We start from the raw sequence: 24,113 nt of genomic DNA, 5'->3' as shown, positions 1-24,113 counted from the left end.
CCATGGAGCTGCTCTCTGAGAGCAGAGGCTGGAGCCTTTTCTTGACCCCCGTGGACACGGAGGTTTTCCCATTATTTAGGGTGTAGGTAGTGCTGCAATAAACACAGGGCTACAGGGATCTTTTTGCGTGTTTTCTTTTTTAATAATTTTTTTCTTTTTAGTGTTTTCTTTTTATCTGATAAATCCCCGGAAGTGGAATTGCTGGCTCATATGATAATTCCATTTTTAATTTTTTGAGGAGCCTCCATACTGTTTTCCATTTTTGTAACTATGTATGGTGGCGGATTTTAACCAGACTTAATGCAGTATATACAAATATCAAGTCATTATGTTGCACACCTGAACCTAATATATACTTCAAAAAAAGGAAGGCTAATCCTGACAAGCAGGCTCCAGGACAACGAAGCTGCTCGGCCCGAGGGCAGTGGCAGCAGATAACAGGTCAGGCCGTTTCCTTTGTCACAGGAGGGGTTTCCTTTGTCACAGGAGGGGCCTTCTCCTTCCTCTGTGGGGCATTCCACACACCTGTCATTTTGTCGCCTCCAGGTCCCAAGGGGAGCTGCACCTGAACAAACTGTGGCTTCTGACGCAGTCCAAGTGGGCAACAGCCCAAGTGGGCAATGCGACTGCAGTGAAATGACCATCAGCACGAGGTTAAATCCCTGCATAACCAGCACTCCAGCGACCACCTACCAGTGAACTTCGGTTTAGATACCGCTTGAAGTCAAGAGTTATCAGTTGGGAAAAGCTTTTTAACTGAGATGGACTTGTGTCATTTGGGGATGAACTAACTCACCTCAGTTATGGGACATTGGAAAAAGCAGGCGATTTGAACCTCGCCTTGAAGAGCTGCATGAACTTCTGAATCTCAGGCTCATCACCTTTGAAAGCCTCGCCTCCCTTAAGTTATTCTGGTTCCTGCCACGGCCTGTAACGCCCACCCTTAATTCTCCACCTGGCAGGTGTCCGTCCATCAGGAAACTTGGCCTAAACTCCATCCTCCCTTTGCTCCCACAACCTGTCCAACATTACCCCATTTTTCATACCACAGGGACAATGAACTTTCACCATTAAATTTTTCAGGACAGAAAAGACTTATTTTTAATCTCTCCATTCTCAAAACCTAATAATACTTGTTGAATATATTATAGCTTTTACAAACTGTACTGCGCTAAATAAAAATTCTGCTCTTAGATTGTTAATGAATAACTTACTGAAAGTAAAACTCATACGAGTACCTTAGTTTCCTTGCAACTTAAAAAAAAAAACCTCCACAAATCTACAAAGAATTACAAAAGTTTTGAATAAACATTTGACTTAGTTCAGGTTCTTCCAAATACCTGTCTAGTCTATTTATGCTAAATTTTCACGTATAAAAAAGACACAAAGTTACCCATAAAAGTTTGTAAAGAATTTTATTATGCAGCTTAGGTAGCTTTGCATTCTAACAAAAAAGCATTTTCCACATCTTACTCAACCTAACGAATTATATATATAGGTTTGTGATTTTTATCTACATCACTACAGTATTACACTACTGAAGAAAACCTTCCTTTCATTTGTACTTTGGTGCAATTATACAGTAGGAACCTCTTCCCCCAGAAAATAAAAATATTCTTAGTCTAAGATTAAAACGGAACAAAGACATTAATGCCAAGTTTCTTGCACCACTTGGTAAAAGACTGCAATAAAAGTCAAAACTGGATGCTGCTTAACACAAAGAGCATGAGAATGCCAGTTTCAGTCAAACCTGGTAGGAATGGTTCAGCATCGGGTTTATCTTTACTGCAGTTTTCACATATGATAGGTGGGACTGTACCACAATGAAGAATAGTCACATTCTTCACTTGCACAAGAGATTCAAATATTGGACTCGCACACAGGAAATGTTGCTTGGGGCTTAGCGATATACAAACAGATAAAAAATATTGCCTTAGGAAAAAATTCACAACTGTTTGACTAAACATTTGAAACACTTTTATCACAGCTTCATATATTAAAAAGTTTCCTCCAGAGATGCTTATTTATGAAATAAAACCTAGTCGCTATCATCTGACCCGTGTTCTGAGCCCCGATCCGAGGCCTCGTTGTTGGATCCCTCTGGTTCTGACTCGTTTCCGGAACCTCGGCCAGAACCCTCGTTATCAGATCCTCTCTCCGAATCTCGCTCTGACTCAGCACTCGGGGAAGCCGGCCGAGAGTCCACCTCCGATCCCGCCGAGGGGCTCCTCCCAGACTGCAGAGATTCATTGTCCGACTGTTCGGACCCCGAGGGCCTCCTCTTCCTGGGCGGCTGGTCGCTGTCTGAATCCTCATCTGACCGCTGTCTTCGCGGCCCGCGGGGGCTGCCCGCCTCACTGCCAGACCTATTCTGGTTCTCGTCGGAATCGCTCTCGGAAGAGGCTCGGTCCTTCCGCGGCTCACCCTCGTCCGAGTCGCTGTTGCGGGGATGTCTGGCAAAAAGACAAACACTGTCAGACACCAGGATTCTGGCAGACCAAGACCTTGACAAGTAGAGAATGTGCTTTTAGCAAATAAGGGCATTTAATGTTCTATTTCTTGACTTGAACGGTGTTTATACAGATGTTCATTTGTGATATGTTGTGGGTACTTTTTAATAAATGTGACATATTTCACAATATAAAAGGACTAAAAAGGAAAAAAGCATCAGGCATTTAGCTATAAGCAACATAAACAGCGAAGGACGGTCCTCACTGGCTTTATTAGGCACCTTTCATTAGAACAGAGCATTAACTTTCATTTATAAAATTATGAAAAAGGGTAGTTTATTTTTATAAGCAAATCCATAGCTGCCCAGGAAAAGCCCGGGATCTCACTTGGCTGTGGGAACTGGAGGTGAACCCTGGCCCAAGGCTGGACGACTGGGACACTTCCTGTCAGTGCTGAGCAGGCAGCTTTTCTCCCCCTGGATCTGCTACTGCACTGGTGCCCTCCAGCCAGACCTGCTCAGCTGGGAGCTGGGCTCGGGGATTCTGCAGCTTGTTATCACCAGCTGTGAGAGAGAGCAAGGGTGCTGGTGCCTCTGCTTGGAGTGGTGGTGGCACCAGGGAATCTGCTTCCTGAAGGCTCTGGAGGAAAGAATATCCCTTTAACCACTCACCCCCCGCCCCCCCCCCCCCCGCCCCACCCCAGAGCCTTGGAGAGAGGATATACTCCTCTGGCATATTCCTCAGTTCTGGTTCCCACTGCAGATATCCCAAGAAAGGAATTCTGAATCCTACAGGGTTCAGTCTAAGAGAGGTGAGGGAGGTGAATATATTATGTTCTTCTGAAACCTACATGCACACACATTACGTAACTCAGGTCACTCTGACAGAATATGAAGAGTGACCAAGAGGACACTAAATATTCATTCTGTGGGCGCCTGGGATCCAATTCGCTCCTTTTCATCCGGCCAAATAAGCAAGCACGTCACAGTGGTTAGGACAAAGTCTAACTGATGCAAGTGCCTCCAATCAACTTGGCCTCAGGTGTAGGTTTGGCAGCAGCTCTCACACTGACCTTTCTGGCTAAGCATTTTAACAGTGCTCATTCCAAAACCACACACTTCATTGTTCTGATCTCACATGCCTCTAACCAATGGGCCAGAGCAACACTGTGGGCAAGGGCAAAACAGTGCCGTAGGGGAAAGCAACCCCGATTTGTCAGCAGTGTCTTCAGAGAAAAGGGGAATTGCAGACCTTCACAGACGGCTCCTTATAGATCCCTACAAGGCCAGCCCCACACCAGCACTCCTAGTCCCTCAATGTGCTAACCTCTCACCTCTGCCTCGACCTCTAACCAACCAGGACTATCTATTCTTTTTCTAACACTCAACTCAAACCACCTCTCTTTCACAAAAAAATATCTCTTACAGCTTCCCAACTCCAGATTAGGTATGGTCCCTGGAAAACAATAAATGCAAAACCTAAGTGATAACACTTAACCTACTCCATTACCTACAGTATTACACCACTGAAGAAAACCTTCCTTTCATTTGTACTTTGGTGCAATTATACAGTAGGTACCTCTTCCCCCAGAAAATAAAAATATTCTTAGTCTAAGATTAAAACGGAACAAAGACATTAATGCCAAGTTTCTTGCACCACTTGGTGAAAGATTGCAATTAAAGTCAAAACTGGATGCTGCTTAACACAAAGAGCATGAGAATGCCAGTTTCAGTCAAACCTGGTAGGAATAGTTTAGCAATTGTTTTATTTATCTGTGTTTTATTTATCTGTGATTCTCCGCTGCTTCTAAAGCATAAATTCCTTGGGGGCGGGGTCTACATCTTTTTCCTCTATACCCCAGTACTTAGCACACCAACTCCTACAATGTTCAAATGTCTATTGAATGAATAAATGATGTGATGACCATCAGAAGAACATGGTAGAGTTATCATGAGTTCTGGTCTTAAGATTCCATATTGGGGGTGGGGGGGCGGACGGGCACCTCAATTTTGAAGGGCAAGTTCAGGACAAGTAAAAGCAAATATTGCTTCACTGTTGAGTTGTGAGGTAAAGGAGAGTACTGGACAAGCTGTCTAGGATAAGCCCTCACCAAGCGGGTGGAGCTGAGTCACCTCAACATGGGAGGAAACGGTCAAGCAGTCCCTATCTCCACGTGACCAGGATCGGGCTCCTCCAGTCAATGGTAGTACAGAAAAATGATACATTTAGGAAAATGGCATGCAAGAAATTTCAGCTAATATCAATGAAGAAATAAGATTTCAAAATAGGTTTTCTTCTTTGAGGGACAAACACATAGTGGGACAAAATGATGGGTTAGAAGAAGATGGGTGCAAAGGTTTCTTAAGGTTCTAAGAAGCTGGAAGAGAATGTGGAAGAGAATTTTGGTAGTGACCACTCTGTTTCTTTCCTTCCTTCCTTTCCTTCCTCCCTCCCTCTTTCGTCTTTTCATTGTTTTTATTACTCAAAAAGCTTCATTTTTTAAATTTACCTTTTTGACTCTGTGCTTGTGTCTTCAACACTTTCAAAATGATTTTGTGCTCCTCAGTAAGAAAAGCATGCCTGACCTTGTCACAGCACAATTTACACACATGGGCCCACCACAGGCCCTACTGACATGCTTTTTTCATTTTAGACAACCTCATTAGAACCTCAGGTCTCACACACTAACTCCACAGAGAGTGCTTAGGCACACACCCCATATGGATTTTGGCACTTTCCCACCCTTTTTGGTGTAAAGGTAAACAACTCTTACCAGGGATTCGGGCCTGGCTAGTTTTGTTAGAGGCTGTATTGTAGGACAGCCTATAATGGTATGTCCAACGCTGGACCATTCTGAATGCTTATAGAGACCGTCCCTGGAAGAGCTCAGTTATCTTTCATTGGAAGAATATGCCTACCCTTCATCAGCAATCTTCAGTTTATCCTCATCCGAAGAATCATCACTTGATGATATTATGGCTTTGGATTTTATTTTTCCCTTCATTGAAGGAGGCAGACGTTCTGGCTTGGGCTAAAGAAAGATCAAATATAACAGATCAGTCAAGGCTCTCACGTCAGGACATTTTGTTCAATTGGGTTTGTACTATAATGATACATTCAAACAGCAACCAATAAATTCCAAAATCAAGAGTCAGCGCTTGAAGAAACTGTAGGGAAAGAACGTATTTTAGTGTGACAACTTTTTACGGAGAACCACAGTATTATAAACTCACCGCCTTCTTCTTCTCTGCTTTTGGTGGGCGGCGCTTTTTCTGTCTGGGGCCATTTTCTGTTTCTTCATCATCAGATCCTTCTTCTCCCTTTGTAGGTCTTAAGTAGTGAACACCAAGGAAAAGTCTGTCAAGATTCACGCATGCCTATAAAGTCTACTTGCCATCAAAACATTCATGTTCGCCAACTAAGTCACTCTTGGGCCCTCTTATTGATCTAAAATAAGGCTGAACCTTGCATTTGGTGGTGACAGAGGATGTGAGACAAGACCCAGGTTCCAGACCTCAACATCTCCCTGACCTTTCTTCCTTCCTAACTACTCATTCTAGGCCAGCTGATATCCTATTACAGCTTCAATTCTATGGGTCTGTGTGAATGAATTAATCAGATTCTTTCCCAAATATAGTCATCCAAGGATCTGGAAGAACAGGCCTAGGTAAGAAAGCCCATTGAAGGTTCCTGGACAGGGAAGCACCAGGGAAGAGGAATGGGACACCTTAGAGACACCTCCAGGTGAGAGATGGGCAGGGCACCACTTATCTCAAAGTGGATGGCACTGGGCAGATTAAAAGACCTTTCTTTCACATGAATTCACTTTTTAAAATATCCATCAAAACCATGAAGTGGGCATCACTATTACCATTTCACAGGGAGGAAACTGAGGCACAGTGACTTATTCTAAGATTGCACAGGGACAGGTAGTATGGACACATGGGGTTTTCTCATTCTAAATTGCATACATCCTCCAATAAATATTACAATTTTAAAGATACAAGAAAGGCAATTAGTTCTAACTTGTGGCTCTCAGAAGGGAAGTTGTGAAGATGTGAGGTGATTCTAGTACTCAGGGGACTTTAGTGATCTCTCGAAGGATTAAACAGGAAGGGGGGTATCAAGAGGCTTTACTACCTGGAAGATCAAGTGATTTCCGGGTGTTTGCAAATTCTATACATAAGACTGATTCAGAAAATGAGAGGTCTTTGCCATCTTTATAAGGTTATTTGTAACACAATGATAATACCTTCTCCTCTTTTTCTTCTTTCTCTCTCCACCCTCCTCTTCTTCGCCTTCTTGCTCACTACCACTGCCCTTTCTTCTCTTCTTCTTTTTGGACACTGGCAGGTCTTCATCGGTGTCATCATTGACAAATTCATCAAACTCTCCCTTCTTAGAACGCTGAAATCCAAATAAGACTATAATCAGCTTTCCTGGCTGATGGAATGTGGCTGGAATTCTAAGGTATAGAAAGAGGCCATATCCTCTCAGTTATGTGACAAATGGAGGATTTTGTACCAAGTCACATGGAAGAGGTGCTTGGCGAGGCCCATATTTTAAAGACTTCTAATTAGGATGGCAAAATCGTCAACAACTTAGGTAGTTCACTACAAGGTAGAATGTGCTCAGCTAACGCTGGAACGCATTTCTAAATAAAAGCACTCTGTCTGGGAAGACGGTCCTTAGCTAAGGACTAAGTAGAGTGAGTGATGCCATCATTTTTATCTTCATTTCTGGAAGTCAAGGCAGGGATGGGGCCAGCAGTGCCAGTGGGAGGCGTCTTACCCGTCCGGCACCACTGCCCCTTTTCTTTTCTTTTGCTGCTTCAGTCTCTCCAGTGAACATGAGGATATTTTTGGTCTTCTCAACATACTGGGCCCGCTGTTCCAAAAGTTTCTTCTGCTCTTCCTTCTCTCTCAGACGTTTCTCTTCCTAGAAGAAAAAAAGGGTAAAAAAAAACCTCATCAAAATGTTCTTATGGTGAAATAAATCATAGCTACCATCAAAAGGACTTCTTTTTTACCATACAAAGTATATGCGTGCACATCATTCTTTAATTCTAGCATAAGCCACAACACATACCTGTTCTTTAAGAAGTTTCTGCCTTAACAGTTCTTTTTCTTGCTCTTGTTTGGCCCGCAGCTCCCTCTCTTCTTCGTCCTGTTTGCGCGCCCGGGCCACATGGTATTGGGCCTGGCTCAGTAAGTCAGAGCACTGCCTACAACATTTCAGATTTAGAGAAACCTGAGTGCAGCCAGTGTGCTTTTGTTCAAAACTCAACGCATCTGTTTTCCTTATACAAATTAAGAAGTCTGAAGCAGGACCATTAGCTGATATCTATGGGAAGTTTTAATGAGCAAAATTAACTTCATTTCCCATAAACCTATCCTGTCAACCATGTTAAGTTTCCAAATTTTAAATGTCGGCCCAAAGCAGAGTAAAAAGGTCTTCAATATTATCTGCACATGTGACTCAAAGAATCAGGAATCATATCTTGATTCTGGTGACACAGCTGATGTAGTTTCACAGCCAATGTAAGCACTAAACAAATGTTGTCACATTCTCTGAAAGAACCCTCCGGAGAAAGCCTTGGTCCAGGCTGGGGTCCCAGAGAGGAGTGGGAAAGACTGACCCCTGACAGAGGAGGACCCTGCTCACTGCGTCCCTCTCCCAGCCCACCTTGCCATCACCACTTCTCCCAAAGTCACCATTCACAAACAGTAGTTACCTGGCTTCTGTGGCAGCAAGGGCCAAATCGAATCTCATTTTATCTCCCACTTTACTCAAGTAACTGAAGTATCTAAACAAAATGAGAAAATAAAATACTTAAAATAATTTAAATAAAATAGGCCCTTTAGATTTTTTATCTGTTGTACAACAATAGTCTGAGAAAAGATTTATACATCAACTGACTTACATGCATGTATTTAATACATCAAGGGCTAGCATCTCAATAGGAAAATTATATATGCAACCCACTTAAAAAAAAGACTCTCATCAATATGCCACTCAATCTGTTCAATAAAAAACTAAGTTCATTAAGAAAAGCCAAGTTATGCTTAATGTCATCAGTAAATTAACAAATAACCAAAAATCTGTTCAAGCAATGAATATTTACCACACACTGAATTACAAATAAATTCTATCAAGTTACACACATTTTAAGCTGAATAAACATATTCATTATTTAAGAGGAAAGGCCTTAATCTTAACTCAATGAAAATTAATATCCCATGAAAAGACACATTGGCATAACAAAACCAACATAAGTGGAATCTAAAAGTTTCAAGTGTGTAAAATGCGGGGTCATATTACTGTCAGGTTAATGAAAAATCTAAAAATGAAAAGCTTGCAAAGCTAGCTAGCCAGCCAATTCTGGGGATCTGGCTCTGTGATCCAAATCTGGCAGGATCCCAGCTACAGTTTGGCACCACCTGGTGGCAGCTATCTGCTTTGGTTTAAAAATCGCTGGAATGATTTGAATAGATTCCCTTTCAAGATTCTCTTTTTCTAAGAGATTCCGGGGAAAAGTGATTTTCAGCACTTTTTGAGACACATGCGTCTAAAGAAAGAAAGCATTTCAAAGGTTGTTTCTACAAACTCTTTACCTATGTGCAAGCTCCAGTTCTTTCACAGCATTAAGTACTTCCTTTAGATTACTCTTCTCATCTTTCAGGACAGAGGTAGCTAGCCTTTGTAGGACCAAGGCCACATTAAACATAAGAACTGTATCACTGGGTGCCACATGTCTAGCCTATAGGTAAAAAACAAAGTAAATATTGCACATGATCTAGTGACACAGAAAAAGATTTTAGTCAAATATGAGTGTCAGGTATGTGAACATGCATAAAACAGAATAAAATGTATGAGTTATTTTTACCTTCAGCAAAGTCTGTTTGCATTCCTGCAACTTGCCACACTTGAAGAGGGCCCGGGCCAAATAGAGCACAACTTCAGTGTTCTGGTGCTTATAGAACTTTCTGAGGCAGTTTTCATACTACAATAAAAGAGGAAGTTAAAACTCAACAAGGATTAAATGATAGTTATTTTGTAATAAAATTTCAAACAATCTTAAAGCTATATAAAAACATATTTAATCCCTTAAATAGTTAATTTCAAAGAATCTGAGAATGATTTTTGACTTTCACCAGGATACATTTTTACAACATAAAAAATCTGAAAAACTACTAGGAATAGCTTTTCCATTTGAAATTTGGATCAACATAGAAAGGATAAGCAGATTGGAAGGCCGTTTTCATCTTTAGCAATACTATTTAGAATCAGCTACTGACAACTTATTATAAGTCACACACCTTGCTCCTTTGGGTTATACTCTCCTCCACCTGTCTTTAGGATAGGTGGAACCTACTGGCAATGGGCATGAGAAGGCTCATATTTTTGGCTATTAACATTTTGGAAAACCAATAATATAACAATACTGGTATTACTTTTGCCATGCACATGCCACTTTTTGATCATGGAACATATCTTGTCATAGGTAAGTTCTTTTTCATGAAAGATGCTTAGACAGTTTTTCCGATTATCTCTAGTAATCAATGACATTTTAAAAGGCGACATTATCATTCTGCAGATCAGGAAGGCGCACCTCCAAAAACACAACTTCTGAGACTATCCTATGCAATCTGGCTTCTGTAAGTCCTTGTGACTAGTGCCGTTCTGCTGTTCTGAATGCAGTAATAATGCCCACCCTTCTTAGAAAAAAGGTTAACCACTCTGCAGAGCCTGGCTGCTCTTGCTGTCTACCTTTAGTAAGAAGCGTGCTTTCTGTTATCCTAGTATTTCCCTTGGAGCCCAAGAGCCTTTCCACTTTTGGACTCTTTTACTTCAAGTTTGAGCACTCAACAAATACGAAGCAACTGGTGGATCCAAGGCTCATGTCTCTGGACACCAAAGACGGGCCTTCACATTATATAATTATAAATCTATGAATTGACACAGTATCACAAGAGAGCATGCATCTCCATGACAGGGCCAGAATGGTTCAGAAAACATCTGCTCAACCATGAACACAAAATAATAATATCTGGAAAGATAAGACGTTACCATCTGGACAGCACTGATGTATTGCTTCTGTTCCACATAGATGTGTGCCAGGTTCAGCCACACATCACTGATATCTGCTGTTGCTTCTCTTACTTGGGCAAATACGTCACGAGCTTCACGGAAATACCCTTTGTGGGCCAAAACAGCACCTACAGTTAGAAAAAGGTTCACAGTTCAGAATTTTCTATTTGTGGCGGGAAAAACAAGTGTAAGTCCATTTTAAAACAACTAACTTCTGATCTACAACATTCCTCCAAAAGCACTCATTTCACAAATTACAGAGATCCAAGTCTCATAATCACCTATTCCATTAGCAGCATACAGATTCTTTGCATCATTTCTGAGTACTTGCTTGTAGATGGCCAGAGCACGATCTTGATGGCGCTTTTCCTATAAAAAAAACAACCACCAGATGTTATACAAAAACTCAAAGAAGAGGAAACAAGAATCAGTTTTGTTTTAAATAGACAAAAAGAAATTTACTTTTTCTCTATCACGGGTGGGCTGATGCAAAGTTTGGAGCCAGACGTTGCCAAGGGCCAGCATAGAGTACGTGTCACTCTGTGTAGACGGTTGTTTTAATATCCTCTCAAATTTCTTCTGGCCTGGACCCCATTCTTGTTTCGCCAAATGAAGATTACCAATCAAAGACCAAGCATCTGGATGGTCCTGAAACACATATAAAAATAAGTGAAATCTGTTAATTTGGATTCAGAGAGATCAATTATCTTTCCACACAGCTGATTACTGAAGAGGTTTATAAGCTACATTTACAACAGTGTTTTCAAACTGAGAGTTGTTAAATCAATTTAGTGTGTAATTATCAGCAAAAGAAGTGCAGTAGAATGGAGTAATACAGTAAAGATATCAGTGTCACCCACATGGGAAGAGCACACAATGACTAGCAACTTTCATTTCAGCTGTTTGTATACATGTGTGTACTAAGCTAAGATGTGAAGCTTATTTCTTTTTTTTTTAATATATTTTTATTGATTTCAGAGAGGAAGGGAGAGGGAGAGAGAGATAGAAACATCAATGATGAGAGAGAATCATCGATCAGCTGCCTCCTGCATGCCCCCTACTGGGGATCAAGCCCGCAACCCAGGCATGTGCCCTTGACAGGAATCGAACTCGGGACCCTTCAGTCTGCAGGCCAACACTCCATCCACTGAGCCAAACCAGCTAGGGCAGTGGTCAGCAAACCGTGGCTCGCAAGCCACATGTGGCTCTTTGGCCCCTTGAGTGTGGCTCTTCCACAAAATACCACGGCCTGGGTGAGTCTATTTTGAAGAAGTGGCGTTAGAAGAAGTTTAAGTTTAAAAAATTTGGCTCTCAAAAGAAATTTCAATCGTTGTACTGTTGATATTTTGCTGTTGACTAATGAGTTTGCCGACCACTGAGCTAGGGCGTGAAGCCTATTTCTTACTGTGGGCCATATAAAAAAGTTAAGATAAATTCTATACTCTTTAATATCTTTAACAAATGAAAAAACAAAACAAAACAGGGAAATACCAAGATACTAGAAATATGATAGCATTAAAAGGAAAAACTGATTTACTGGGGGGAAAATATGAAATAATTATTTTTCAAACCTAAATGTTAATATTACCAACCTGATTAATCTGAAGCGCTTCCTTAAACCAATCTGAAGCCTCATAAAAGTTTCCTTTATCTCGAGCCATGGCTCCTAGGCGCAGATAGCCTGAAAATGAACATTTAAAAGTTTTTGCTTAAAATATTAGCTATAAAGGTCATAATTTTAAAGGCATACATTTGAAACAATTGGTTTTTGTTTAACCATTCATATGATGAACAGAAAAAGTCCCACAGGTGAAAAAATATCAAGCATCAATATAACTAATTAATAATCTAACAAGTTAGAGCAACTCGGCCACTATCAAGTCTTACTGTTTGAAATCTCAGATTGACCTCTCCCACTCCATTTCCAATGCTAGCACCCTGTTCCAAGACCTTATCTCAAGCTAAATTCGTTTAAATGCTTAGAGCTGTTCTGTCTCCAATTTCTCTCGGATGCACAGCACTGTCAAGTTACTTTTTCTTACAAAGCTGCTTGTTATACAGCAAAACAGTGAAAGCATGGATGACTAGGGGTTACTTGTTAGAAAACCTGTACTCTAACTGTGACTCTTTCACTTAAGTAATAATAATAAAGGTGCCACACAAACGTAAGTTATTTTCTCCATAAAACGTCTCTTTCCTCAAGAAACCAACCATGGCTGACTACTGCCTATCAAATCAATTCAGATTCAGTTTGGCATTCCACTAAACTCTTATTGATTAGTGCATCAATAACAGCATGTCAGGAGCCAAGTTAATAGCTCCTGATTTGACCAGTCAAAACACCTTAGCTTTAGGTTCTTTTAAGGAAGTACAGTATGTAAATTATATTCAATTAAAAACTTCCCAAATTTTACAATGTTTAGGTTGTAAAAATTCAAGGTAGAACATTTTTAGTAATGATTATTTCAAGGAAAAACACTACTCTTTCTCACTATTACAAACATTGCAAAAATGTTTATATATGAAAGCAGGACCAACATAAAGGTAAATCCATCACCAAGGAGTTGTTAAGTCTAATAAAGGTAGCTGACTCACTGAGATAGCCTCACCCATGAAATAGGTCCAATTGATTTCTAGTTGTGTCAGTTTTTAGCATAAATTTAAGGGAAGCTGCATTTTTTTTTTTAAGGCCACAAATTTGCCTTGAAGAAGAAAGGGGACATTGAAACCTTCAAAAATTCTTTACTATTGGTTTTAAGAAAGATTTTTTATTTTTAGGCTAAATTTCCGTTGCCACTGTGGGAATTTTAATACATTAAAATGAGTTTCAAATTCTTACAATCAACATAGTTAGGATGTTCCCGTAAGATGTTCTTATACAGTTTTTCTGCTTCATGGAATTCACACATCGCCTCATACAGCCTGGCTAAATTGTAGGATGTTGTGACAGAAATGGCATTATAATAATGTTCATCATGTTCAGCTTCAGCCTTTGCACGATCCAGTGATGCCAAAAAATATTTCTATAAAAAAAGAAACTTGTTTTGTTAAAAGACTTAGTGGATACAGCTAAAAAAGTATGCATTCAATTTGATAGTATAGAAGAAGAGAATATCTATTTTCTTACCTTTGCCTCCCCTAGATTTCCAAGTCTAAAATGGAGGGCTCCCACATTATTTAGAATCTCTGGGGGGACATCGGCCTGTACTTTTTCCTGAAGGATCCGTGTTGCTGTTCCATAGGCTGAGAGGGCACCCTGTATTTTCAAGGTGAGCAGAATAAGGTGTAAGTGTAAGTGAGTGAGACATACACTCCACCATGCTTACAAAAAACACATTAGGTAGGAGATGAAAAGCATTACGAAAATACCTGGATATCAGTCTGTTCTAAGATTTGTGCCAATTCAATCCAAGCTTCAACATCATCAGGATACTGCTCTGTGACCTTCTTCAAATGGCCCTGGGGAAAAGAGTGTAAGCTAAAGCATTCCAAATACAAGCTGTCCAAGTAGAAAGTGGTGGCTACTCTACAACTGTTCTTTCAACTGGAGCTAGCTCAGCTAACAATGGCAAGAAATAAGGAATGAGTCTAGGGAGAACTAGGTAACAGAAAATAGCTAAGATTTTTAAAAAATGTACCTTGGCAATGTCTCGTTTTTCCTGATCTTCTGAGGCAGCATACAGAGAGCCAAGAATTTTCATAGTTTCATAATTATTAGGATAAGCTTTCAAAACTTTCTCAAAGCACTGAGATGCATTTTCTTTGTCACCTCGATAAATATACATTTGTCCCAAACCAAAAAATGGCAGCACAAAAGAGGATGAGGCAAACTGTGTGGCTTGATAGTAGTACTGGAAAGCTTGGTCATAATCTTCCTAAAAAATGAAAGTAAAGCAGGATCAACAATATGTACAAAGTGTTTCAAAGATGTGAAAAACTAGAAAAAAAGGATTTAATATTTAGAGAAGGCTGAAAATGATCTTACCTGAACATGGAATGATCTAGCCAGCTGGTAGCAACTTTCTGCTTGCATAGCCTCCACTTCTGTGTTATGGAATGCATGGAGGGCCAAGTGCTGGACTTTACTGTAATCCTGAACAACGAAGATCGGAAATCAACGGAGTGAATTCAAACTCTATCACTCTCAACTTTAAAAGGCTTCTTTTAAAATGTTAACTGAACTAACAATAACAGCACTGTATACATATCACTAATCATTTTTCTCATTTCACTTGCTGATAAATTTAGGGGAAATAGGAACTAATATTTACTCGGTACTTAACATTTGCCCATTATATCTATTACTTTCTTAATCCCGACAACAATCCTTTGCAGTAATCAGCCCTATTTTTGTGATGAGAAAAACCTAAGAGAGGTTAAGTCCCTTATTAATATGATAGGAGCAGTCACAATTTATTGAGAAATACTACGTGCCAAACACTATGCTAGGGATACTTGCATTAGTTCCAAGTTTAGTCAAAATCCTGCCCAAGAGTGTCATTATTACCATTTTACTGATGGGGAAGAGATAAAGCGTGTTTGTCTAAAGTAGAAAAACTAGACTCTGAATTCAGGTGTGTTTGTTTAAAATATATTTTTAGTGATTTCAGAGAGGAAGGGAAGGGGAGAGGGAGAGAGAAATAGAAACATCAATGATGAGAGAATATCATTGATCAGCTGCCTCCTGCAGGCCCCACACTGGGGATCGAGCCCAGGACTGAGCAAACTAGCGATCTCCTGGTTCCTGAGTTGATGAGCAACCTTTGAGCCACACCGGCTGGGCTGAATTCAGGTGTTTTTTATTCCAGGAAAATGTTGTATCACCCAAGAATAGTAACTGCCAGACTGAATTCAGCTCTATATGAATGCATGGGTCATGACATTCACAACACACCTGACTTTCATTTGGATTACCGAAATCATATAGATTCCAAGAGTATAATTCTATAGTACATCATTTGTATATTACATTGTATGTCTATCACCTAATGTCAAATCTCCTTCCGTCACCATATATTTGACCCCCTTTACCCTTTATTATCCCCTCCCAGCCTTTCCCTCTGGAAACCACCATACTGTTGTCTGTATCTATGAGTTAAAAAAAAATATTTTTTTTAAAAGCAAAGAACTTTAAGAAATTACTCCTCTTACCTTTTTGAAGAAAAAGTGATTTGCCAAGTGGTTCAATACCATAGGGTTGCTAGGATCAATGGTATAAGCTCTGGAAAGAAGCTGGACACCATTTTTGATGGAATCAGCCTGAAAGAAAAACAATGATGACAGGGCTGAGTGAAAACATTACCTAATTAGCACTTTCCAGTTTTCTTTATAGTCTGAAGAAATAAGGTTACATAAACCTAAGTTCAGATGCCAAAATATAGCTCTTGTTTTAGTTGACCTTCAGGGATAAAACACTTCAAAGCAGTGAATTAAATTGTAAAAATTTAGTTTTCTTATAATTAATTGCAGAAGCACCTCCACTGAAAACCCTGTCTAGGCAATTATACAGGGAAGCATCTGGGAGCTTCCTTCTCAATACAGGATAGAACTTTACAAAAGCAGTACAGAGGTATTTTATTTTTTGACATTTATCATGCTAGGAATTCATAGGAAAGGGTTCCAGCAGCTCTGACTCCTTTCCATTGGTTCTCACAAAATGTGTTACTCTGGGTGGAGCAGGCTGACATTTCAATTGAACCCAGTACCTTTCTCTTTGGCTTCTTTTTCTGATCATTTTCCTTCACACATTTCTTGAAATTATCTCAGCTGTTAGAGTGCTTAATATGCTCAATACGTACATTCGTTCTCTTGGCAAGAATCTTGCCCTTAACTTGCTTATTCACAGCAATGCCCACTGCATGCTGGTTACATTGTAGACTCTCCCAGTTTTGCCATGGCAACATTTGTGTGGTGTTCCTTTTTGAAGAGTGCCCATTCCCTCGATGTCTACAATATCACCTTTCTTGTAGATTCGCATGTATGTGGCCAAAGGAACAACTCCATGTTTTCTAAAAGGCCTAGAGAACATATATCCGGTGCTCTCCTCTTTCCCTTTGTGTTAGTCATTTTGGTGAATTATTGGAAGATGGTGGCTCCAGCCAAAAAGCAGAATAGAACTTCTCTAAGAGAAAGCCTTTTATCCTTTCCCTTTCCTCCCTTCTTTACATATAATAACGAGATGCCTGGAGATGTAGCAGCTATCTTACAACTATGAGGTGACAGATATGAGGAGGAAAGGCCACATAGTAAGGGAGGACAGAAAGATATAAAACCCTGGGTTTGATGATAATGAGGTGCCAAATCCAAGTCTAGCTGGTTTAGTACACAATGAAAAGCCTTATGTTTAAGTCACTTATTGTGTGCTTTTTGTTTGTTACATGCAGTTGAAAGCACTCCAAACAGATATACAGTCTATAATCTCATAACTGAGATTCTGAAATCCAAAAACCTCTAAAAAAAGTTTTTTATTATCTTGGAGCAAGCTCATTTGGTGGCATACTATGCCTGAAGCATGAGGCTATCCTATTGGTGTGAATAGCCACTCCTTTTGCCATAGAAATATAAGTTCACATTTGGGCTTGAGTCCTAATAACCAGGTTTTCTATATTATGCAGTGCAGGCGCCGCGTTACATTTCTATAACCTGAAATCTGGATTTCTGAAAAACTCTGGCCTCAGGAGTTTTAGACAAGGGACTGTGGACCTGACTATCGGCCAGGATTTTTTCACTCACATACCTCTTTATTGTTGAGCTCTAGAACAGCCAGTCCGACCAATGCTCCCACACATTTGGAATTAAGTTCCAGCGCTCTGCTGAATGCGAGACGAGCTTTCTCCAGTTTGTTAAGTTTCACAAAGCAATGGCCCATTCCTAAACGAACTTCCGCTAAAAAAATAAAGTCATTCAATCTGTCAAACTAGAGCATTTTAGAGTTTAAATTTTAAAAATGCTTAAACATTCTCTATTTATGAGTTGCAAAAAAAGCCCCCAAATTAACCTCAGTATAACTACACTGTTAAATTTTGTGGTATATTACAAACTTTATTCACTGTAGGTTAGATCATACTACTCTCTCCCTGTCCCCCCAACCCTGACCCCTTCACCATAGATACCTTTCTCACCATAGAACAGAACACCTATAACATGCTATTTTTCTTGTCTTCCAACACTCCTGGCTACACTATCTCTACAATACCTAATTTTTGAAGAGTAATTTAAAAAGATAACAAAAAGCTTTATTAAGACCTTTTATGACTGACTACATGCACATATTACCTCTGTTCATAGCTATGCTTATACACACTGTTTGATTTTAAGGCCATGCCAAAACTAAAGAACCTCTCCACTGGTCACAAGATCCTAACTTCACATACGTAAGGGTATTTTCCTATATCATCCAATTTTCCTTCTCTACTAAATCTTTCTTATCTACCCACATTCTCCCATCTTAAAAAAAATCTTGATTCCATTTCCCTTTTCCTTTGTCAACCCATTCCTATTCTTCCCTTAACAGCAAAACTTGAGATCTAAAATAATGGGATTTTAGAAATAAAAGTACTATAGGGCAAAAAGATTATATCATCTACTACTCAGTTTTTGAATCAAACATAGTATGTTTGTAAAAGTCTCAATTCTGTCATTTCAATAAACCTACAGTATCTTTTCAAAACTAACTTTATAAGCAACTGCCAAATCCTTAATATTTTAAGTTGGATCAAACACAGCTTAGACTTAAAATAAGGTTTTCCTCTTACCTGGACATCCTGGGTTAGTACGCAATGCTTTCTTATAGTAAGCAAGAGCTCCCCTGTAATCCTTCTTGTTGAATGAAATGCAAGCTTTACCTGTAAAGATTTTTAAAAATAAACATGCACTAATTAAAGAACACAAGTCTCACATGCTCTACACTCACCTAAATCAAATACACCTCAGTAAGAAATACTTGAAAATAGTGAAAGTGACTTCATATCAAAACTTGTTTTCCATAAGGGTATATTAATTTATGCCTATAAATAAAACAGTCCTGTCTTTATATTGAATGTTAACAATAATTAAAATAGCTTAGAGTTGTCCAAATAGAGATTGTTTATAGACTCTTTAGAAGTGGATAACAAAATTGTTCTAACTGGTATATATTTTAGATCTATAATTTCAACAAAAACAAGGATCTATTACAGATAGTTCTATTTTTAATAAGGTGAAGCTCTCTACTTTGGTGTCCAGCCCATTACTAAGGAGCTATTATGAAGAGATACATTTCAGGCATATGCTGAAAAAGATAGATTTGTAAGATGTTTGCCGAAAATGACTTACCAAGGAGGGCTGGAATATTATTTGGAGACTGGTTGAGTACAAAATGAAACTGTGCATCAGCCTGATCCATTTTGTCACCTTCAAGTAGGCAGAAGCAGGCTCTTCCCAATAAATGGTTCTGAAAAAGCAATGCATCATGTTTGACTTCTCTTTACCAGGACTAACCACAATTTAACATGAATGTATAACACTAAAGTGAAAACCATGTAGAAAGCAGGTGCAGCATCACCCAAATTCCTCTATCAACTGTAAGGTGTTAAACTAGTAACGAGCAATACTTAATAGCAAACTGAGAAATTATTCTGAAATGCAACAAGTCTCCTGTGCTAGGAACAATGACATAAAGAAAAGTTAAAACTTTAAAAAGTATGCTTGAAATTCACCTGGAGATGTTGGAATTACTGACTAAACATGTGGATAAGTTTTGTATGCTAAATTACTTAAACAGTACAAGGACCAAAGAAATTCCAATTTTAAGAAGGGGAAGAAAATACAAATAAAAACAAAAATCAAGGAACCCTCTTCATTTTAATTATTTATATTAACCATGATATTTTAAGAAAAATTCTCTCAAAAAGATCTATTGCCTATCATACACATTTCTTTCATGTAATATTTTTTCCTTTCATAAATTCAAAGAAATATGACTTATTTTACCTGATCATACATAATAATTTTATCGGCCATTGTATACAACAGGGTTGCCTGTGTAATAAGATCTTTCTTATTGTCCTTATTCTTTTCCTTCCGAGCCTGTTGTACATAGTAGGCCGCCAATGTATCCAAGCAAGTCATCTGGTCTTTTTCATGGTCTCTATAGTCCAAATTGCCATCTATACGCGCTGCTTCCAACAACTTTACAAACTCTTCTGTTTTTCCTTGTTTGTAGTATTCCAACTATGAGGTAAAGAATCAAATCAGAATTACTAACGCATATGTCCATACAAAAAGTTGTACACAAATCTTTATAACAGTTTTATTTGTAATAATCAAAAACTGAAAACAACCTAGTTGATCAACAGGTGAATGGAGAAACAAACTGTGGTTCATATGTACAATGGTTACTGTTCAGCAGTAAAAAGGAAGAATTGTTGATGCATATTATAACATAAATAAATCTAAAAATAATTATTTTGAGTGAAATAAACCAGACAAAAAGGAATACGTATTATATGATTCCATTTATATAAGACTCTAGAAAATGCAAACTAATCTTTAGCCACAAAAAGCAGATCAAGTGTTACTTGGGCACTGTAGGGGGCGGGAGAAAGTTAGGAGGCAAGTTTTAGGAGGTAGGGGGATGGACATATACATTATCTCCAATGTGATGATGATTTCACAAGTTTATATATGATAAAACTTCTCAAATGGTACCCAAGAAATATATGCAGTTTATTATAGGTGGGTTATATCTATAAAGCTATCAAAATTATAATTTACTACAAATGTTTCCAATTTACTTCTTACCTAGCAATAGTTGCTTTCAAACTAAATCAGAGCCCAAGAGAGAAAGCAATAATGAGAGATATAAAGAACTTCAAACAGAAGACTTGGGTTTTGGCTCTAGATCTATCAAAAATTATCTATGACTTGGGGCTTGTTGAATAACTTCCCTAGGCATGTTTATTAATTAATAATAAAAGAAATATCAATCACTCATTAACTACCTACTATGGGCCACATACTATGCCAGGAGCTTCATATACATTATATTTAATCTGTACACCACCCTTAAAGTGAAGACTAACATCCCCATATTTTAGATGTGGAAACAGGCTCAGAGGTAGATTACTTGTCCAGGATCACACAGCTAGTTAGCAGCCATGTTGGAATCTGAACAAAGGACTCTATAATTCCAAAGCCTACACTCTTCTCTATGTAACAAGCAATAGCCCACAATGTTTCACCAATTTATTTTACCACCCACGCCATGCTAACTTTTCACTACTCCAATTTCTGTGTAAGTGCTATCAAAGGAAACATTTGTACTAAAAAAAAACACAAAACCGAAATTACTTTCTGATTTTAAAAAATGTGTAGCAAGCATTAATGGCTTGTTCTGCATAGACAAGAAAGCTATGTATCTTTCCATAAAAGTGGCCTGTGGCTCACTTGCTTAGGAATAATGATTATAGTGTTTACTCTATTACGATAATCACTATAATGTTCCCACAAAAAAGGAAACATCATTATGCAGCTGGTGCTGGCAAGGTGAAGGGTGGTAGAATTTTAGGATCTCTGAGGTAATTTTCCTGAGAATTTCCAGTAGTATTGATGACCAAACAGGATAAAAACCTTAAGCCCATGATAAGCTTTATCCATAAGGGCTTTTGTGAGTTAGTTTGGAAATTAATCACCTTCTAGAGTATTTTATGGGCAATGTTTTATTTTATGGGAAATAATGTTAACTAGCAATGTTTACATCCTGACACCTTGTCTTTTCTCAGCTTATCCTTAAACATTAAGCTATCATTGAATAATCAAATACTTAATACAGAGTACTATTTAACTTAAATGAATTTTGCCTTTACCAATATACACTTTTTTGTTCCATAAATGGTAATACAATTAACTACTATACACATGGTACAATTAAGTTATTTATGCACCTGAGCTCGCTATTACTGTATCTGAAAAGTTTTCCCAGTCAACATATAAAAAAATACTTGTTTCATGAATACTGACCGCCAAAGCAATCCATATGTGCAGTTGTGTGTGTTCCTGCTTCAAAATACTGATAACTTCATCCCCCTCCGGTAACTGATCGAAGTCAAGTTCAATGACCTAAAACACAAAATGCAGGTTTTTAACCTTTCTTCTTTTTAAATTCACACTTCATTGCTGATTTTCTTGAATATACATCAATATGGATATATGTAGAGTTTCTGCTCACTTTCAGAAGGGCTGAGCAAGTGTACTAGTATATATTAGAAAATGTTTAAGGAGCATACAAGTCGGTTGGTCATAAGTAATATTAACAGAAAATGCATGGAGAAGCAAACAAGTCCCGTTAGTTGTCTTCAAATCACAAATCACTACAACTATAAGATACTACAAAAGCTTTGTTTACTCAAAAACTACAAAACAAAACCCTGCTTAACATATATTTGCAGGCAGAGTGCAGATAAACATCCCAGAGGCAATGCCAAGTTGAATGCCACTGTACACATTAATCATCTGTGTCACAGACACACCTGAGTGTGGGCACAAGCACAGCAGTAGGAAAATATTCAGGAATTAGAAAGTGGTGATGGTTACACAGCTTTGTGAATATTACTAAAAAACACTGGGTTTGCCCTGACCGGTTTGGCTCAGTGGATAGAGCGTCGGCCTGCGGACTGAAAGGTCCCGGGTTCGATTCCGGTCGGGGGCATGTACCTGGGTGGTGGGCACATCCCCAGTGGGGGGTGTGCAAGGGGCAGCTGATAGATGTTTCTCTCTCATCGATGTTTCTAACTCTCTCTCTCTCCCCCCGTCTCCGTAAAAAATATATATATTTTTAAAAAACAAAAACACTGGGTTTTATGGTAAGCAGATTATATCTCAACCAACCAAACGAACAAAATAAGAGAACATCAATGCTGAAAGCTCTACTCGGACCAGCCCCAGGCCCCCGCGAAGGAGGCGTCGGGAAGGGAAGGGGGTGAATTCTGTCAGAACATAGCAGCGGCTATATCTTGGGGTTCCTATTTCGTGCACCGGGACAGACTCGAGTTTCTAAGGGAGAAAGGACGACATCCTACCTATTCCCAGGGAAAGACACCTGGTTTGAGCCGCAGAGGGACCACGGTGACATCACCCACCTCTGTGATCTGTCTTCCAGTTTACTGAGCACTCTCACCCCCCTGCCACCGTGGATTAGGAAAATAGCCGAGTGTTGTCAAACGAACAGGCTGGAGAGGAACTTGCAAGAATTCCTTCTCGGGTGGCCCTAGGCTGCAGGACCGCACTGTCCCCAGCCTGGGAGGGCGCAGGGGGGCTGGGCACTGAGGCGCGCAGAGCTTCGGCCGGGGTGTCCGACCTGGGGTCCGGGAGAGTGGGAAGAGGGGACGTGCGAGTTCACCGCCCCAACCCTCCCGGTGCTCGACCCTCACCTCGTCAGTGTCCCGGAGGGGAATCTCGATGGAGCCCCGCGACATGATGGGATCGAGAGGCGAGCGGGCGCCCTGCCCCGCCGCTCCGCAGCCGGTGCTTCTGGCGTCCGCCGCGTCCGGAGGTCAACAGTGGTCCGGGGTCTGGTCGTCCCCACCGCCGCGCCGCGGCGCCGCCGGAGCTCCGGCTTCTCCTTCCCGTCAGCCGCTGAAACAACGAGCAGCAGACGGCCTCCGGTCACTTCCGGCAGCCCGGCCCCCTGTCCCGGAAGCACTCCCGGCAGCAGGGCCTATTGGACAACAGATCCCAAAGCTCTCCTTCACTGGCGCACCCTCCCACCAGCCAATCGCTTCTGAGTCTGAGCTACCCTCGGACGAGGGCCAGAATATATACGCCGAGGGCGGAGCCTCCCGCCCCGCCCCGCCCCGCCCAGCGGAGCGACCAATGAGGCGCAGGTTCGGGGCCTGCCCCTGATTGACATGTGAGCTCCAGGCAATGCTTTTAATCCGCTCCTCGCTCCTCGGAGCTGGGGACTGGCCTCTGTGGAGTGGGCGTGGCCAATCTTATTTTCCTCAACTATAGTGAACAAGTCACCTTTGTGATCGTTTTAACAAAAACGTTACATGGATTCTGTAATCATTGTGATAGTTCATGTATTTTGTGCTTACCGGTATTTTTGTTTTTTTTGGTTCTTTGAAGTATATGAGAATAGATTTGTGACTTTGATAAAATTGTTGAAGAATTTTATTAAACCTGTAATCAAAGTTTTGATTAAATTATAAATTTGATCAAATATGTTTTAATTACCGTTTTAATGAAACTATAGATATAATTACATTAGTCAGTACTCAACGTTTTGATTAAACCAGAGAAGAATCTTGGGGGTTATTTCTTTGTCTCCTCATTTTGGCTGTCTATTTGGGTTTGTGACTCTGTATTAGGTAGATCCTCCCCACCTCTCCATCTCTAGTGCAGGACAGTGTCAAGTGCTGTTTCTGACTAAACGGATCAGGCAAAGACTCAAAGCCTCCAGAGATGGCCTCTGCCTACAGACTGATAGTATTTCCACTTGAATGGCCCCAGGCAATCGTCCTCAGGCTTGTCGAAAGATTTTTTTCAATAGTGTGGAGCAGTTTGCTTCTGCCTGGAGGCTAATTGTTACTTTTA

At 39.9% G+C, this 24,113-nt stretch overlaps 1 protein-coding gene across 1 annotated transcript; it reads right to left on the bottom strand.

The window, feature by feature from the left end:
* Positions 1-1,398: 1,398 nt before the first annotated feature.
* CTR9 (CTR9 homolog, Paf1/RNA polymerase II complex component) lies at positions 1,399-23,283 on the bottom strand. Its single transcript, XM_008151033.3, has 25 exons — positions 22,949-23,283; positions 21,540-21,638; positions 19,512-19,751; positions 18,855-18,972; positions 18,296-18,385; positions 17,278-17,426; positions 15,693-15,800; positions 14,527-14,634; positions 14,180-14,416; positions 13,911-14,000; positions 13,669-13,797; positions 13,381-13,564; positions 12,134-12,222; positions 11,004-11,189; positions 10,823-10,910; positions 10,521-10,669; positions 9,337-9,453; positions 9,065-9,210; positions 8,185-8,256; positions 7,539-7,674; positions 7,242-7,388; positions 6,703-6,857; positions 5,684-5,780; positions 5,369-5,481; positions 1,399-2,453 (listed from the first exon to the last, which is right to left on the bottom strand). The coding sequence occupies exons 1-25, from the start codon at positions 22,991-22,993 to the stop codon at positions 2,039-2,041; spliced, it is 3,507 nt and encodes a 1,168-aa protein (XP_008149255.2). The 5' UTR covers positions 22,994-23,283; the 3' UTR covers positions 1,399-2,038.
* Between the last annotated feature and the right edge of the window lie 830 nt (positions 23,284-24,113).

This window comes from Eptesicus fuscus, chromosome 13 (assembly GCF_027574615.1).
Source record: "Eptesicus fuscus isolate TK198812 chromosome 13, DD_ASM_mEF_20220401, whole genome shotgun sequence".
Classification (NCBI taxonomy): Eukaryota; Metazoa; Chordata; class Mammalia; order Chiroptera; family Vespertilionidae; genus Eptesicus; species Eptesicus fuscus.
Note: the sequence above shows the minus strand (reverse complement) of the source record. Positions and strands in the feature narration are given on the sequence as shown.